Source organism: Malus sylvestris, chromosome 5 (genome assembly GCF_916048215.2).
Source record: "Malus sylvestris chromosome 5, drMalSylv7.2, whole genome shotgun sequence".
Lineage (NCBI taxonomy): Eukaryota > Viridiplantae > Streptophyta > Magnoliopsida > Rosales > Rosaceae > Malus > Malus sylvestris.
The window spans coordinates 33,305,020-33,323,980 of NC_062264.1; the positions used below are offsets into that span (position 1 = coordinate 33,305,020).

The 18,961-nt window shown below is 35.6% G+C and overlaps 2 protein-coding genes and 1 long non-coding RNA gene across 3 annotated transcripts; 1 reads left to right on the plus strand and 2 right to left on the minus strand.

The window, feature by feature from the left end:
- Nucleotides 1–8: 8 nt before the first annotated feature.
- Nucleotides 9–1,337, minus strand: LOC126624277 (uncharacterized). Its single transcript, XR_007624036.1, has 3 exons — nucleotides 1,214–1,337; nucleotides 393–437; nucleotides 9–179 (listed from the first exon to the last, which is right to left on the minus strand). It is a non-coding gene; the product is annotated as an uncharacterized LOC126624277 (long non-coding RNA).
- A 1,763-nt stretch (nucleotides 1,338–3,100) lies between these two features.
- LOC126624274 (2-hydroxy-palmitic acid dioxygenase mpo1-like) lies at nucleotides 3,101–4,065 on the minus strand. Its single transcript, XM_050293311.1, has one exon. It carries the CDS (start codon nucleotides 3,882–3,884, stop codon nucleotides 3,291–3,293), a length of 594 nt encoding a protein of 197 aa, XP_050149268.1. The 5' UTR covers nucleotides 3,885–4,065; the 3' UTR covers nucleotides 3,101–3,290.
- Nucleotides 4,066–10,031: 5,966 nt separating this feature from the next.
- LOC126622799 (uncharacterized) lies at nucleotides 10,032–14,016 on the plus strand. Its single transcript, XM_050291516.1, has 4 exons — nucleotides 10,032–10,238; nucleotides 12,875–13,038; nucleotides 13,133–13,217; nucleotides 13,705–14,016. Exons 1-4 carry the CDS (start codon nucleotides 10,032–10,034, stop codon nucleotides 13,759–13,761), a joined length of 513 nt encoding a protein of 170 aa, XP_050147473.1. The 3' UTR covers nucleotides 13,762–14,016.
- Nucleotides 14,017–18,961: the final 4,945 nt, after the last annotated feature.

Genomic DNA, 18,961 nt, shown 5'->3' on the forward strand with positions numbered 1-18,961 from the left:
AGTCCCAGTAACTGCAATTCTGGGTGATCACAACCAATACAAGTGCAGTTTGAAGAGCACTTTATGGCTTACTAAGCCAAAGCCTTCCCACAAACAGTCAGACTGTAATTGTAGATGAGATTATCAACTTATCAAGGACTTGCCCAACATGCGGTCTATTTAATGACTTCCTTGCCTCGCTGCATCACAAATTCACGATTGGCGTTAGAGTTTAGGGTCTGATACCATCATAAATTCACGTTACCTAGTTGATGACAACAGAATACTATTCTAGTGTAATATGCATACCTTGCTATCTTCTGGTAAATAACAAGTAAAGGGGGCATGCCATGCACAATCGAGTCTTAACAAATGTAATGCAATTGTAGTTCTAATCAAATCCGAGTATATACCTGATTAACAAATGTTCGTTGGAAATGACTTTTATCAGCATTTAACTGCAACAACATAAAACAGAGAAAAAGAAATATGACAATCAGTAGAAGAAATATGACAATCAGCAGATACCAAAATTAGAAAAAGACAGCCTTAATGAAGATGTTGTCAAACCATATACCCCAACAACTTTGGATTCAGATGTTGGATACTTTGAATTAGTCATAAAGGTTTGTTTTCTTTTTAAAATTTCTAATGAATCACTTATCCTGCTTGGCCTATGTTGTATGGTTTGATAACTTTTTAATTATTTTTTTATCGTATGGGTAGATGTATCCACAAGGAAGGATGTCTCACCACTTATAGTGATGCGCGAAGGTGATTATCTAGCTGTTAAAGGACCTAAGGTAATATTTTCCTATCAATTAAGAGTCCATATCAGCTAAAAAAGGAACAAATATGACAAAGCTACAGAACAAAAAAAAAAAAAAAAAAGCATTAAAACCCATTCGTTCAACAACATTTTCAGTCTTCCATGTCACCCCGGGATACTCAGGATGCAGTTTTAGCCTTTTAGGACCAAGGTTAAAGACTCTAGGTAAAAATACATAATTTTCTACGAAATTTTGAATCATTCACGACGTTTACTAGTACCTCCCTACAACATGCAAATATCGTATATGCTTTCAATTGACATTCTAATGTTCTTGAACGAAGAAAAATCGAAGACTAACCAACGAAAAACCAAATCCCCTTTTGATTCAAAACCCAACCCTAAAATTAATCTCAAATCTATAAGTAAATTTAACTAAAACAAGTTATAAATCATAGTTCTTACCATATTAGCACTCTGAAATTTAGAAGCTAGGAGCTGGAAAGCCTGGAATGAAGAGGAAAGGAGGCCGAAGAGAAGAGAGAGAGAGCGTCTAGAATTGGAAGAGTGCAGGAGACAGATGAATAAACTTGAGAAAGAGAACACAATGTCTCAGTCCAAGGACTAGAAGAAGAAAGAAAATAAAGGGTTCTGTTATGTGGCCATGTTATGATGTGGTTGAGTCCATACTTAATGTATGGACTCAATGAAAATAACCAATTAGAATTTAACATTTAATAAAGGTATGCAGTTTCGGTTTCGGAGGGCCAAAATCGAAACCAAACCACTTTTCCCCTATTCGGTTCGGTTTCAAACCGAAATCGTTTTGAAACCGTAAAACCAAACCGTTTGGTTCGGTTCGATTTGGTTCGTGTTTTGGTTGCGGTTTTCGGTTTCAAGTGCCCACCCTTACTTTGTATACGTATAAAGACAATTTGTTTCTTCACGTAATCAGCTCAAAGGTCCCCTTGCCAAAATACATTCTTCAACTAAAATAGATTTATGAGACTATAAGTATCCCCTCTTTTTAAACCATATCTAACTAATTTCATGTCATTTCGGATATGGCCTATCTACCCTTTTCCTGTCAGATACAGATTAGATTTTGTAGTAAATTCATGATGCAACTGTACCAATTGTGACAATTTCAGAGTTTCCGGTGCACGATATCAACAAATTGTATTGCCTAACAATCTTTACCCCTCTTTCCATTAAAAACTCTAAACACCGGGAATCTCGTTCCAAATCATGACAAAATGATTCATGAGCCTAATTGAAATAAATTAACACCTTGACTGACTAAATGAACCGAGAATGAAGACATCTAAAATCCTATTAATTAAGTACAATTACTAGAGGAGGCTGAATAAAATGTAAAAAATGATACATTGAGATATGGTTGGTGGCATCAAAATCACTAAGAAAATATGCACAAACCCAATATGCATCAAAATCACAAAGACTTGATTTCACTTGCTTGTTAAAATATAAAAAATTCAAATAATATTGTTTCCAAAAACTTGTTTATAGAAAACAAAAAATAGTCACCTCTAAGGCTCTAACCATATGGTGCGGGTACTTCCTCTAAAACCCATGGATTAGTCTTAAAATCAAAATTTTTTACTCTTGATATATTCCTAACTACTAAGATAGCCTACGGACCTCACCAAGGTAATAAGGCGACACATGCAATTACATAGGTAATAAGGCGGCACATGCAGTTACATCTTATTCTTTGAAAAAAAAAATGGCACTCATAGTTTGGGATTGCATAGGCCCTGAGTTCTTATTTAATATTTTTGTGGAGGATATAAACATTTTAATTAAATTATAATAAATTTTATCTTTTGGAAAAAAAAATACGAAAAATACTATTGATCTTAACCTAAATTAATTCTGCTTTAAGTCCTCAAGGGTCAACTTCACAAAAGGTAAACTTGTTATATATGTTCATTAAAAGGTGACCAAAAGAAAAATATATGGATGAGAATAGCAATTCTTTTAAATTTCTTTTTTTGTTCTCAATTATTTAATCTCTAATATTGTATTTTAATGGCTACGTAGTGCTTTCTAAAGTATTTATCCCCACTTCTAAATGAGAGATTTTAGATTCGACGCATATGAAGGGCAAGCTCGATACCAAATATTTATTATAGACTATTGCTAGGCTTAATCAAACCCCTCAGCCCTTAATGTAGTTGTAGTAAAAAAAAACATTGTATGTATTAAGTATCAAGCAGATCCTGCCAAACAAAACAAAGCAGATGCCCAAATCCATAAAAATATAACACAAGATTCTTGCTGCAAGTTGCATTTGAAAGTAAATATCCTAAGAAATCGAGCACCTGGAAAGACCATTAAAAATGCAAATTGCATTTGAGCTAGTTATCACAAATCTGAAAGGTTCAAAGAATAAGGTTATTGTATAAAGCCAGTACCTTTATTATAAGTTCATAAATGTGATTGATGGAACTGTAGAGTTGACAAAAACATAACTTAAGAAGAAATTAACTAAACGTGACCCATGCATTTAAGCTAATGATCAGGAGAGTTTCTTTGGGTTCTTGACCTTCCACTCTTTGATATTAGCTTCAATCTTTGCTTTCACACTTTTATGAAACCCTGGATAAGGTTCATACCCAAAGGCTGATTGAAGAAGCTCAAGCAACACGAAGTAAGGCCCCATCAGAAGTGCTTGAGCAAAGTTGTCTGCAAGAGCTGCTGCTCTTTTTTCAAAAATCCCGTGGCCTATGAACTGTCCACCCCAGCAGAAAACCTGAACAGCAAGAACAAGCTTCCATGACTTAGCAAACCCTAGCCCACTAGCAAGAACACTGGCTCCAACCCAGCAGAGAAAACATAGCAAAGCTGCCAAGGACCCAGCTTTCTTGTCCAATTTGACATAAAAGAAAGCATACATAAAAGTTAAAACAAACCCTAAATTCAATTTGAAACCATGATTGTTAAACCCAGATGAGAAATTGTAGGGAGAGGGTGTGAAGTGGAAAAGAACAGCAGCAGTGAAGAATAATGGCCACACAAAGAAAGTGTGAATCAAAATGTTAACTGGGTTGCTGTGATATGCCCCATAGAAGGCGAAGTGCCCTTCAAGATCAAACAATCCAGTCCTCCCCATGAAATATTTTCTTGCAAAGTTGATTTGCTTTTGTTGAAAAAAGTACAGGCTTCCCTTGCTCGGAAACTAGACTGAGAAAATGAATTAAATTGGATATAAATTGGAGCCTAAAAGCAAGGTAGTGGAACGCTCCTGGTATCTATACTTTGAACTTTTTTTATTAAATGTTTTACAAATGCAGCAATGGTATAATATTGTTAAATCATCAACTTGTATTAAGTTATATAGAATGATGCAAATAGATTAAACTGCAAGGTATTGAGATGAACACAAAAAATCTGCACGTTATTAAGGAGGATTATGTTGGAATATATTAGTATTTTAGGTAATTTTATATTGCAAGGGTGTTTTAGTATTTTGAGTCTAAGGTTTCTTGTAGGTTAAGGATTTCGATTCCTCGCCTATTAGGTATTAATGATCCGTTATTTAATCATAATTAAAATTAGAGGAGTTGAATTAAGGAGAATCAAAATCATATTTCCATAAAAATTGTTTACTAAAATATTCTGAAATTGAAATAGAAATTGTACTGATTTCATAAAATTGTTTACTAATTCAGTAGAATCAGAATATAAACAAGTATGATTATGTTTCTTTGGAGACATCTGATAAAAAATAAAATAAACATATGATTACTACAATGCCCATCTTCCCTATCCTTTCTTCTTTTCGGCCTTTTCATCTTTATGTTTTTCAACTAAATTGCAGTAAAACTCACCCCACCGACAATAGAAAGAACAATCCTTCATTTTCATTATTAATTATTATTTGGATACAATCAGACACCATATCTCCTCAAGTCTCGTTCTGTATAGTTAAAAAAATAATAATAAATAATAAATAAATAAATAAATAAAAGAGAGAGAACGGGAAGCAGACAGGCAATATCCTGGACCAGATATCGATTCAAATTTTGTAGGGATGGATGACGACCACTAAAAATCTCTATTTGGTATTAATATTTGCATTATTTTAGGAAGGATTTCATAATTGTGGTTGTTAAAATTTTTAATTAATACTGAAATTTAACATTTTGTCCTTCAATCAAAATATTCAGATTAATAAAGTTTCAATCTAAGATTTTAGTCAATCAAGGACCGGAACCAAAGTTTCATTTTTTTTTTATAATGTTTGTGTCTTCCACTTACGATTAACAAATCTTTATTATGTAAAGTAAAAAATAATCTTAAAAATCCTGAAGGCGACATGTGAACTTTATCCCGAAGAAGACAATATTCTCCTCATTAAATGGGTAGTGCACACAAGTACTCCCACATGCAGCTTAGCATCCCTCGAAATTTAAGCAGCGGACTATGATTGCTCAAAGTTCCCCTACTAGTGGCATGAAAAAGTCAAGGACATTAAGATTAATCACCAAATCCTATCTTTAATACATTCTCAATTGAAAAACAACTCCATCAAGTAAGGAATCCTCCTCGTAACCAAGTAAGGATACTTCCACCATTGTTTCAAGATATTTTCTCCTAATTAATATATTGAGAATATTCTTTCCTAATTCATCAAATGGAGCGTATTTATCAAATATAGCCAAAATTAACTCTTAATTTAAAAAATGTCACTTTTTTATAATAAAAAAAATTCAAATATATCCAAAATTCCATTTAAATAGACACAAATACCCTCAAATTTAACAATAAAATAAATTAAAGACTTTTTAGCCAAAATGGTTTGTGACATTAACGTAACTCCTTAGTCTGGTCCTTAACAATGAAAATCAATAGTAGTGTCCTTGAATTTGTCTATCGTGAATCATTTTAGTCTTTCTCTAAATTTGTTCATCGTGATCATTTTAGTATTTCCGTGAAAAATCTGTCAATTGCTCTATTAGTGCGATAATGTGGCACCACAAGGGTCTCACAAATACAATTATATAAAGACATGTGGATTAATTTTAAAAATTGTTTTTATATTTAAAACTAAAAATCATAGTAGTAAGAAAAATAAAAATTATAATTAAAAAATTAAAAGAAGAAGTCGTCTTCTTCAGTTGGTAGGTAAAATCCAACAGACATGCCCAAATCAAAAACCCTAACCTACCTAAACCCTTATTCCATCTTCCAAACCAAATTTCTGCATGCTGAGATAAATTTAGTGGTTCTTTCTTAAAATTTTCCTTTTCCAATTGGGTTCGAAGATTATAGAGAATTGATGCAATTCGGAAAGAGTTTAAGCGTCTATGAATTGGTGACCGGGTCGTGGGAAGAAACAAGGCATTGAAGGCATGATTGCAATTTTGCTACTCTTACGATAACCGTGATGGCACTCAATGTCGGTGATGAGGGGGTCGAAGAGGATAGGGTTATGGTGGTGGAGTGTAAGAGCGAAGGTGAAGTTGGACCGGAACTTGAGGCGATGGTGGCTTAAAAGCCTTTAATTTATTTGATTGTTACATTTGCGGGTATTTGTGTCTATTTAAGTGAAATTTTGGATATATTTGATTTTTTTTATAAAAAGTAATGTTTTTGAAATTAAGGATTAATTTTTGGCTATATTTGATAAATACTCTCCAACGGATGACACACCTTACCTTGGTCAATTGGACGCCGCCATGTGTAGGGCAAAACCCTAACCCTAGTCGGCCTCCTATAAATACCTCCATCTCCACCAAATTTTGGTAAGTTTTTTGCTACGTATACAAGCCCTAAACACTTCACTCTTTTCAAAGATATTAACTTAAGCATGGAAGATCCATTGACCAACCATCCCCCTTCCCCACCCCCCACCCACCTTGTCGGCGTTTTGAGGCTTTGATCTTTGATCAAAGGAGTAATAGTACAAATTTTTCAAGATTAAAGGTGGCGAATTTTTGCTTCTATAGTCCAAACATCATAATTAGAACCATTCATTCTCTTTTCATCATTTAAAGATCATATATGCAAAATATAATTCAATCTGAAGATCTTTTAGTCATTCATGTACATAAAATAATTGGACATTTCATCACGAGGATGCTCTAAAATGTAAGTAGAGAACTTGTATAAAAGAAGTCAAAAGTTGAAAACCAATTTATCGCCCACCCCTATGTACATATATCATTGTATAAAAATAATGAATAAATAAATGAATAAAATTGTGAAAATAAGGTAAAAAATCCAAAATAACATTCTTTTGGATGGAAAATTTAACGGAGTTAGTTGAGATGACAATTAATGATTTCAGAACATTCATATGACAAATTTCTTAAACTTTTAGTTCATATGACAAATTAAAAAATATGTATAAGTTCATATGACATTCGAAAAAATTTCCCTTGTCATTGATTGCTTGGAAGCATTGTTGTTGTGTGCATAAGGAGGAAGGTGGTTTAGGTCTTAAACAGTTAGTTGTTTTGAACCGCTCTTTGTTAATGAAGAAAGTTTGGATATTTTTTCATCTGATTCGGTTGGTTGTTTTTTTATTTTTTATTTATTTTTATTCTATAGTGAGAAGTTCGTATGCTCGTTCTTCAATTTGGCCTTGCATTAGATTACATCGGTCTTCTATTTGTTAAGCAAAGTAGATGGTTAGTGGGTTTCCAGTGAAAAGATTTATTTTTGAGAGAATTTTGTTGGATCACCGTTGTTTGATCTTTTTGGTGTTAGAAGGGATGATGTTGATAGTCTTGAGGACACGGATGTTGATTTTATTAATGAGGGTGTTTGGTCTTTTGCTCCAATATTTCAATTGCACTTACCTGTTATTTGCGAGTTTCTTCGGAAATATGTACTTATTTCCATGGCTGGCTAAGGATCCGATATGGTAATTTGTGAGCCCTCTCCTTCAGGTGAGCTCTCTGCTAGTGATGCATATCATTCTCAAGGCCTCGTTTGCCGTTTGTTGGTTGGGGGAGATTGATTTGGTCTAAATTTATTCCTCCTAGAATGTCTATATTAGCATGGAAAGTTTTATGTGGTCGTGTTTTGACTGAGGACATGCTGCAAAGACGCGAAATTTTTATGGCATCTACATATGTTTTATGTTGTTTGCATATAGAATCTTTTGAGCATGTTTTTGTTATATGTACTTTTACCATGTCAATTTGGCAGCATATTTGGGATTCTTTTGGCTTGGTTACACTTCATGGCTCCTTATTAGAGCGCTTTCACCACTAGTTGGCCTTGAATAAAAGTTCACAATTATGAGATTTGTGGTTGGCATCTTTTGTTTCTACTTTGTGGTGTGTATGGTACTTGAGAAACCAAGCTCGGCGTGAAGGACTTAGTGTTAATGTTGCTTATGGTCAGATCCATTATTCAAATAGAATCTGGTTGTATGAATAACGATGTTCGCGCTTTATGTGTGTTGAAGAGGTTTGGTGCTACATGTATGCCTCATCGAGCCCCATCATTTTAGAGGTGTGTTGAATTCCTCCCAATCCTGGTTGGGTTAAGTTAAATATTGATGGTGCTTGCAAGAGTGGTTACTATTATGCTGGTTATGTTGGTGTGTTTCGGGATTTCAAAGGTTAGTTCCTTGGTGCATTTTGTTCTAACTTGAAGATTCCTAGCTCTGTTGCAGCAGAGGTAATAGCTATAATCAATGCTATTGAATTAGCTTCAGTTCAGGATTGGAATTTTATTTGGTTGGAGGCTTATTCTGTTTTCATTCTTGATTTCTTTCGCTCTCCTCAATTCGTGGAAGAATTGCTTGCATAGAATTTCCCAAATGCATTTTCGGTCTTCTCACATTTATAGGGAAGGTGATCAAGTTACTGATGCCCTTGCAAATCATGATTCCTCTTCTACTAGTATTGTTTGGGATTCTCCTCCTGATTTCAATTTGCCATATTATCAATGTGACTATGTTAGGGTTCCACATTACCGAACTTTTGTTGGCCATGTTATATTTTATATTGGTTGTTCGAGGTTTTATGTGATATGAGTGTTATCATGGTCACAGTTAGGCTTTATTACCCATTGCCAGATTGTATTTTTTTTTTTTTAATAAAGATCCTTCATTGTAACTTCTCATGACAGCAATGCTAGAATGGGATTGACTTTGTGGTTTTAACGGAAAAAAAAATCCCTTAATTTATTTGATAATTCAAAGAAACAAAATATATAAATCGATATAATTTCAAAATTACATGGTGCAATATGCAAGAAAAAAATTAAAACTTCATTACTCATTTTACAAATCACTTCAAATTTGAAGGTGAAAACTATTAATTAGCTATTATTATTATTATTACTACTACTACTACTACTATTACTGACATATACCTACACACATTTTGCGTGAACATTTTTTTTTTAAGGGGGAAGGAGAGAGAGAACATGGAAGTAGGGTAGGGAGAGAGTCTTTTATTTTTTATTCTTTAATTGAAAGATATGTTAGCATCACATATAAGCAAGGAAGAAAATATCGGTAATATCGGAAATATCGGTAGTCCGAAAACACGGAAATATCGATGGAAATATCGGGATAATATCGATATCGATAAAAATTACATGGAAACCACGGAAATTGTAAGAAAAACTTGGAAATTTTTATTGAAACTTTGCAGGATGTTTATTTAGTCAATTATCTATTAGTTTATCACAAAAAATTGGAAGAAAATGCATTACATGATGGATTTAACTGATTTAAGTTGATTATACAGCGAGCTGGCAAACACTGTGAGTGAATAAAATATATAGTAATTAATGAAAAAAAAATTAAACACACCATAATCATTTATATATAATGATTTACTACAACTTTCAAGTAAAACTCATATTTTAGTTTTTAAATCTACCCTAATTCTGACATACTGCCGCACCCATCAAATCTCTACTACCTTTCTTCCTTCTTCACGTGGGATGTACTACCTCCCTCATTTTCTATTATTTCTTTCCTTTCCACACACACACACACGCACAAACACACCCCACTCCCTCATTTTCTATTATTTCTTTCCTTTCCACACACACACACGCACAGACACACACTTCTACACACACACGCACAGACACACTTCAAAGTGCAAATCCACACCAGGGACCAAGCCATTTCCTTCTCTCTCACTTCGACTCTCTCTCCCTCTCTCCCTCTCTTGCCGTGACCACACACACACAGCAGCAGCACCATCTGCTCGACTCGAGCAGCTCGAGGACGACACCACCATCATCACACATCATCAGTCTTCTCTCTCCAGCCTCTGCGAGAATGGCGGATGACACCGTGACCTCCACCGTGGCGCACACTCCGGCGAGTACCATCACCACCTGTGAGAGGCGCAGATCTTGGCAGAGAGAGGCGCAGATCTTGGCAGCTGCGACGACGGAGCTCGGCTGTCGTTCCGACGACGGAGAGAGAGAGCGATATTATCGATATTATCACGATAATCAATTGGAATACTCTGAAAATATCGCTGTTGGAAAAAAACGATATTATCGGCGATATTTCGCCGATAATATCGATATTTAATTCCTTGCATATAAGTGACTTTAAAAAAATATAAAATTTAGGTTGTGCAAAATTACTTTATTACCTTTGATTTTATTTTGTGATAAAATACTAAATTATCTTCCACATTTTGTGTTGACATTGATATAGTTTAGATTATCATTATTATTTGTCATCAAGGACAAGTAAGAAAGTACCTATGAATTTTTATGCGGCCCAAATCAGGCCCAGTTAAAAGTGTTATACAAAACACTATTTTCCGGCGTCTCCGACCCAAGACCCAAAATTTGCATGGCTATAGCCTATATCGCACACATTTCTGACTTCTCATCAAATTATTATTATTTCATTTTATCAATTCATCAAATTGTTTTGCATGGCATGTTTCTACTCTTTAGAATCTTTACGGAGTAAGATTCATCAATGCATGCAGTGGCTTGCGGCTTTGGGGAATGGGGAGGGCTAAAGGGAGCTAAAAAAATATTCTCTCATCTAATATTTATATGTAATAATATTATATTTGACAAAAAATCATTTTATTAGTACTTTAAAAATTTATGGTGCGATCTTTATAAGTGTAATTTTTTTTCTTCTAAAGATAAAAGTTTAGAGTACATAATAAAATATTTAGAGTGTCAATAACAACGTCCTACAAATAATTTTTTTCAATTTTATTATTTAATAATTGAAAAATTAATAATAATTTTTCAATTTTGTTAAACAATGATGCTATATATTCAAGTGCATGTGGTATAAAATTCTAATGGATAGAGTATTGGGTTTCTACTCATATGCCCCGGGTTCAAAACTCCCCTCATCTAAATTATTGTAATAGTTTATAACTCTCTCTCTCTCCCCTAATAATAGGAAACATTTTTTTTTTAAATTGCTATATATTCAAGTGGAATTTTAAAATGAGTTTTTGAAGCTTTTTTTTTCTTGTTTGGCGGTTTAAGCTTGAATTGCTTTTGATTTTTTTTTCTTTTAGTACAACGATATATTTTACATTAAAAGGAGGGGAAGTTCGGTTAAGCCACACAATGGGCAACCTAATTTGGTATCAAATTCGTCATATATGAGATTCGAACCTAAGGTGTCACATCCCGGCCCGGGCCCCCACCACATCCCGGGCTCGACTCCACCGTAGCACGATATTGTCCGCTTTGGGCCCCGACCACGCCCTCACGATTTTGTTTCTGAGAACTTACATGAGAACTTCCTAGTGGGTCACCCATCCTGGGATTGCTCTCGCGCGAACTCGTTTAACTTCGGAGTTCCTACATAACCCGAAGCCAGTGAGTTCCCAAAAAGCCTCGTGCTAGGTAGGGATGATAATATACATATAAGGCTTACATGATCCACAAACCTGGGCGTGTCCATCGCCCAGGGGTGTGGATCATGTAAGCTTTATATGTATATTTCCATCTCTACCTAGCTTAAGCGAGTTCATGCGAGAATAATCCCAGGATGGGTAACCCATCGGGAAGTTATCGTATGAGTTCCCATAAACAAAACCGTGAGGGCATGGTCGGGGTCCAAAGTGGACAATATCGTGCTACGGTGGAGTCGAGAATATACATATAAGGCTTATAAGATCCACATCAAAAAGCCTCGTGCTAGGTAGGGATGATAATATACATATAAGGCTTACATGATCCACAAACCTGGGCGCGTCCATCGCCCAGGGGTGTGGATCATGTAAGCTTTATATGTATATTTCCATCTCTACCTAGCTTAAGCGAGTTCACGCGAGAGTAATCCCAGGATGGGTGACCCACCGGGAAGTTATCGTATGAGTTCCCATAAACAAAACCGTGAGGGCATGGTCGGGGTCCAAAGTGGACAATATCGTGCTACGGTGGAGTCGAGAATATACATATAAGGCTTACAAGATCCACACCATTGGGCGATGTGGGATGTTACAAAAAGCCTCTCACTAAATTTGATTATTTAGTGAAGGTTATGTTTTTAGCTATTTTTTACTTATTATTTAATGACGTTTGTAAACTTATAATGAGTGATTTGTTTTCATTTAAGTTATTTCTTTCTAACATCAACACATTGTCTTTTAGACCCAAAAAAAAAAAAATCAATGGTCTTTTTTTTTTTTTTAAAACTATATAAAGAAGGGACCCTTTAATAATTTTTCGCTCATGGCTCTGAAATCTCAGAGATGACCCTAAATGTATGACGGCTATTGCTGTTAGAACATTCATATCATTTCCACACATCCATTTTACTTTGCAAACATCCCTTTCAATTTCCTAAGATCGGATTGAATGAATTGAATATAATCAATGTCAAAAAATTAACAAGGGTGTGTAAGAGATAAAAATGAGTGTGTGAATAACACTATCCTTTGCCATAATTATTAAGGAAAACTAATGAGAATGGCTTCAAAATTTTAAATTTTAACCAAAACCTATGTACTAATTCTATTTAATGGTTAGGATAAAACCCAATACCAAACCAGCCCAATCAAACTAGCCCAATCAAAAGAAATTTATCGAGCTTCAGAATTTACCCCTAATGTCAATTCTTTGCCCGTTTATTTGGTCTGTTTCCTTTATATCTTCTTCTCCGTTAATCTCGGAAAATGGCAGAACATTATCTTCTTCTCCGTCCAAATTGCAAACCCTACATCAATCATCCTTCAACCAACCAGAGCCACCTCAAGATGCTTAAACCGCAAACAAACCTTCACTAAATTTGCAACCCCCAAACTTAAAGCTGGAGCATCTTCATCCCTTTCTCCGATATCGCAAATGTAAGCATTTACCATCCTTCATCTCTAATGTTATTGTTCAAAGAATTGGAATGAAAAGCTCAATATATTACCCATGCATGTTGTTGCTATGTAGGACTTTGATTTTAGGCCATGGCTTCATATTGGATGAACAAACGGACGACAAAGATCTCGAGGTTTGCGGATTCATGAATGATAAGGTAAACAGGAAAACTCCATCCCTTCATTATTTTGTCAATGTTGTAGCTTCAAATTCACGTTTGACTTTGTCATGTAATCTCTGTGATGTTTGTGGCTGAGAGAATAAATGCAAAATTATCAGTGCTTCATTGATATAAATTCATCCATGCTTCTAATGAATTTGTTTGTGATCTCTGTGTACTTGTGCATCCATGTATTTTCTTTTTTTGGATAAATGGGGGTTGTATTTTTTATTTTTTATTTATGAATTCGAAGTGTATGATTTCTCTTTTCTTCTTTTGATGATTTTTTATGGTGTGATGGCTTGATGGGTCTACCAAATCCAATCAAAACTTGAGGGATGATTTTCAAAAACAATAAATAAATAAAAAATACAATACTCTCTATGACTTCATTTTACAAGTTTCAGTGAGATGTGGGTTTTTATCTCAAATTTAGTCCATTGAAGTTGAAATTGATTGCGAAATTGTCAAATGCATATTTCAGGTTGTTCGACTCCAACATGCTCATCAGCAACATCACGACGGTGATATGCTTGGATGATTACCATTCCCTAGATAGGACAGGGAGGAAGAAGAAAGAAGTGACGATGCTAGACCCAAGAGCTAACGACTTCGACATTCCGCTAGACTTGATAGTCTACCTATTTTCAGTTTCATAAATAGTCAGTTTTAACGTTCTCGTTTTTTATTTTCATAAACAGTTAGTTTCAGAAATAGCATACTTGTTTTCAATTTCATAAATAGTGTACTCATATTAAGTTTCATAATTAATGGGTTTTTGGATGGTTTCTTAAAACTTTAGAGTCTGCGAAGGTTTTCTGGGTTCTTGGGTTTCTGCAAATTCACGGTGGAGGTGAAAAATTGAGAGAGAAACGACATAACTTTTCATGTTGTTTCCCACAGATGGCGCCAAATATTGACGCACAAAACCGGAGGGGTCTTGGAACAACGTAAATCCGACCATGAATCTGCATGAAAGTAAATAACACAAGATGTATCGTGGTTCACCCCAAGGTTTGGGTTACGTCCACACTGATATTGTATTTCTCTGTTTGTGAGGGAGAGAGATGGAGAGAGCTTCTGAGAGTCAGAGCTTTGAGAGGATAAGGGGTTAGGCCTAAGAATTGGTCTCTTCTAATTATGCGGGTGAGGAGTCTTTTTATAGAATAAGGACTCCTCACTTATTACATATTTGCCCCTTCCTTTATTACATAATTACATTTAAATCCCCCGAGTATTTGTACGAGATCTAAATACAGAGACCCTAAATATGGATAAACAAGTTTGATAAATAGTGTACTCATGTTAAGTTTCATAAATAGTCAGTTTCATAAATAGTGTACGTGTTTTCAATTTCATAAATAGTGTAACTATGTTGAGTTTCATAAATAGTCAGTTTCATAAATAGTATACCCGTGTTTTGTTTCATAATAGTTAGTCCTTGAAATAGTTTAGTATATCATGTTTAACTAACTAGATTAAAGCATTTGTGATTTTTGCACGTCTTTTTTCTTCTTCGGCATTCTCTATTTTCATTATCATTTACTTTGTTCAATCTAAAAATTAAAGTTTTTCTTCAACATTCTATACTTTCATTCTTCTTAGCTTTATTCAATTTAAAAGTCAGAAATAAAACTGTAAAAGTTCTTTCCCGATTAAGATAGAGAAAACCTAACCATTTTCCTCTTCATATAAACGTGACGAGTACGTTATTTTCTGTTACAAGTGTTCTGAAATCCCGTTCCTAGATTTCACTGTTATAATCTACGTATTTGTATTATTGAGATTTTATATTATTTATCGAGAATTTATTTTAAATTGTTTGAATTTAGATTTTAATTAAACTAGTTACGAAGTTTGAAAATTGAAAATTAATTATTTAAAATCCGTAGACCTTTCGATGTCAGAATTTATATTTTCAAATAGATCTCAAAGCCCCGAACGTATGAGCGAAAGCCGTTTGCAAGTCCGGATTATAGCGGTATAGTTACGGACTTTTGAAGTTGTCTTACTAAACTATAGATTTTAAATCATTTAAACTTCCACAATGAAGAAGCCTAATTAGATTTAAGCAAAAATAAAGGGACCAATCAGTTGGAAGGAGAAGGGGAATCAAATTAAAAAGGGGAAGGTTTCTGAAAAAATGGGGAGGGGCTGCTGCTAACCCATTTTGGGGGCGAATTGGACCCGTTAACCCACAAACTTGACCCGCTTGTATCTGCTTCATCCAAGCTTCGTTTTGGGTGATCTTGGTGTCCATGGAAAGCTCTTGGCGAACCCTACAGCTCTGCAGTGTTAGATTTCCCATTTTCTTATCCATTTTTCTAGTTCAAGGCAGCAAATTTCCGTGGGTTTCCGGCGATTTTGTCATTTTTTCGGTGATTTTGGCAACCATTTCTTTTGAGTGAGGTATTAAACTTCATCTACTCTTCATAATCTTCAAGTTGGTATGCTTGATTTGTGCTTTCATATTCGTTTTAGAGTTAGGTGTATAGAACCCTAGAAAACCGGTTTTCCTTGATGAATTTGGATGGTTTCCGGTTAGAATTTGTCGTTGGCCTAGTTGTGAATAATGTTTCTCTTGTTGAGCTCTAGTTACCATGTAAATTTGAGCCTTTTTGGTTAAGGTTGAAAATTTGGGTTTTCAAACCCTTCACCATGGCTACCATCGCGTGTGGCGGTGCGTGGGACCGTGAACGAGTGTTGTCTAAGTACCAAATACCTTTTAGTGACCCTATGAACCTATGTCTAGCTTGGTTTCCCGAAATTCAATTGTTTGGTGTGGTGATCAAATTGGATCACCACTTATTTGTGTGATCGATGACAATCTGATCGTTGGATCGTCGTACAATTTTGTGAGCACCATAGTTATCAGTTGTTGGACCTTGGAGAACTTACGGATCCGAAATCCGATGTGCGAATCTTCCGGATTGAATAACCTTAGATTGTTAACCTTAATGGACCTACCTTATCGACGGTAGATGTTCTGGTCAATGTGCTCTACTCTAGAGTGTCGTTTATCTCTAGTTTATTGTTGAGGCTTGATGGAGCTTAGTTGGCTCATCACGATGTTGTGTCATTCCCAGTTGACGTGTGTCTCAATATATATATTAGTGGTACCATATTGAGTTATACTTGTTTATTAAATGTAAATACTATTGAAGTGTTATTTTTATTTCTTGTCATTGATCTATTTTCATTAAGTATGATTTGACTTGTGCATTGGAAATATGGGGTGTGTTGCTTCAAAACATGTTTCACCCCTCGTGTCATTATTTCATTCTCATTTTGTTGAGTCCTTATAACTTGAGTAACTTGATTCATGTCTTGTTTCATTGATTGGTGTTATACATTATACTCAGCGATTCCATTGAGTGATGGTTTGGAATCGTATTTAGGTTTGGATTCCGTTGAGTGATGGTCTAGAATCCCTTCTACTCCGCGATTCCGTTGAGTGATGGTCCAGAATCGTATCCTGTTTGGATTCCGTTGAGTGATGGTTTCTGTTGAGTGATGGTCCGGAATCCCTTTTACTCCGCGATTCTGTTAAGTGATGGTCTGGAATCTTATCCTGGTTGGATTCCGTTGAGTGATGGTCCGAAATCCTTTTTACTCCGCGATTCCGTTGAGTAATGGTTTGAAATCGTATCCTGGTTTGGATTTCGTTGAGTGATGGTCCGGAATCCCCTTTGTTGTCTTGGCTCCATTGTGTAGTCCGAAATCCCGTTCTTCCGATATGTAGGCTTCAGCCAAACAGTGTCGCTCTAGCCTTGCATTTCAATGAATGGTATGTGATATTGTATGATATGCATTGTGATATATTGTTGAGACATAGCGATTTATGTGATGAATATTCGATTGTAGTGAAATGGTGAACTACGAATGGCTTAATCCCTATTGAGGGTACGTAGGCAGTCTAACGAGGAAGTTAGATGCAACCATAAAGTATACAAAAATTTCTACGAGATTTGGATCTTGAATTATGCTATGTACATATTCCGAAGGCCGGGGGGGGGGTATGTTTGAGATACAAGTATTTGGTGACGTCACTTGTCGATTCGGGTCATATGTTGGGATCGGGGCGTGACAAGTGTGCATTTGTCATGTCGCTCTGATTCATAAAAAAAATATCGAGATAGAATGCCACACCAACAATAAATTAGCATTGCTTTCCATTCCCTGTCAAAAGCACCTAACCTTCTCTCTCTCCCTCTCTCTCCCTCTCTCTCCCACTTTCTCCTTTCTCTCTAGGTGAGTTTGAGGGCAGACAAGAATAGTGGGGCAGCAGATCTTGGAAGCTCCAATCTTTTTTTTTTTTAAATTATAATTTCAAATGTTGTTATAATTAAAAAAAATAAAAACATAAAAACAAAAAGCCAATTGTCCCTCTCCTCTTACAGAAAATCTGGTTGTCTCATTTGAGATCCCTAATTCCACCACACCCATCGCACAATTGCATCGTGGACACACTCGGCAAAGCGGCCTGCCTTTCTTTCAAGCGGAAGTGGGAATGTCTGCGCAAACATCGATGAGAACAAAGAGCTTGATTGCGGGAGATCCATAACATACTAAAAACTCAAATCCTTCTCTCTTGCCATCGATCTTCCAGAGGGTCCCAATTCCCATTCCATGTGGTTTACTTGCATCCTCATTTGAAATCTTCTAGTCCCAATTTTCATACCCTTTATTTTACTTTCCTCCACATAGGATGAGCATGAAACAGAATTGGCTGACGAGATCGGGTTTTCGTTAAGGGCAAGAGTTGGAAACTAATTTATTTCGTGTTGGGCTTTTAACTCAGCCCATGTGTGTGTTCAATATTTATGAGATCTCATAAAGATTCATTTTGTCCTTATGATTAAATATGTAGCTTTTTTTATTAAATAATATTATAAGGTAGTTTGTGGTTAAATTAAACTTAGTATAAGCCATTTTCATTAAAGCTCCATACTTAAAAGATGGGGACGAAAGAAAACAAAACCCTATAACCCAAGAAACAAGGAAAAATGAGGGATGAAAGTTCAAAATAGATGGCCTGTTGCAGTCCCCCTTCCATCCGCATGCAGTTGGATGGAAAAGACCAAGACCCTTCGTTATCTAGTTGCTCCATGCCTGTATTTACCTCAAGCTAGGCCTTCACCATTCGTCCAAAAGTTGAATTTTTTTTATTGATTTTTTATGTTATTTCTATGATGAAGTTCCGCTACTACGCGGTTCCCCGCGCTTTCTTCCTCCCCCTTTCATTGGATCCCTTCCCCGCCACTGAATAGAGTTGCATAGTTGTTTATGTACCAAAAAAAATCCAATCAACCAAAAAGTCTGACCAGCTAGATAGGCAGTGAAAATGGCTGAAATTGCCATTCCACTAGCACTGGTGCTAATTGAAAATTTCAAGATTCCCAACCTCAATCTTTCAAGCGATGCCAGGGCTGATGTTACAAGAGCCAAGACAATTTTGCGGAGGATGCGAGCCTATCTGACGGACTGCTCATTGAAACAGATCGGTGAAAGCTCCCAAGTGTTTCAAAATCATGCAAAAGAGGTCCAAGATGAAGTTTACGACATTGAGGATGCTCTTTCCATGTTTTTGGTTAAGATTCCTCATCACTACCATAGCAATTTAATCTCTAGATCTGCTCACAACGCTAAACATTACCCTTCTGAATGGATAGCACGCATAAAGTTGTCGCGCATGCTCAAACAAATCGAAGAAAGGTTTCCACCAAATTTAGATTCACTTA

What these genes read in the sequence shown, in the direction of transcription:
- LOC126624274 (XM_050293311.1), bottom strand. Translation starts at nt 3,884, where the DNA reads ATGGGGAGGACTGGATTGTTTGATCTTGAAGGGCACTTCGCCTTCTAT.
- LOC126622799 (XM_050291516.1), top strand. Translation starts at nt 10,032, where the DNA reads ATGGCGGATGACACCGTGACCTCCACCGTGGCGCACACTCCGGCGAGT. An exon ending in AATACTCTGAAAATATCGCT is followed by an intron (nt 10,239 to 12,874) that starts GTTGGAAAAAAA and finishes GGAAAATGGCAG; the next exon opens with AACATTATCTTCTTCTCCGT. An exon ending in GCGGATTCATGAATGATAAG is followed by an intron (nt 13,218 to 13,704) that starts GTAAACAGGAAA and finishes TGCATATTTCAG; the next exon opens with GTTGTTCGACTCCAACATGC.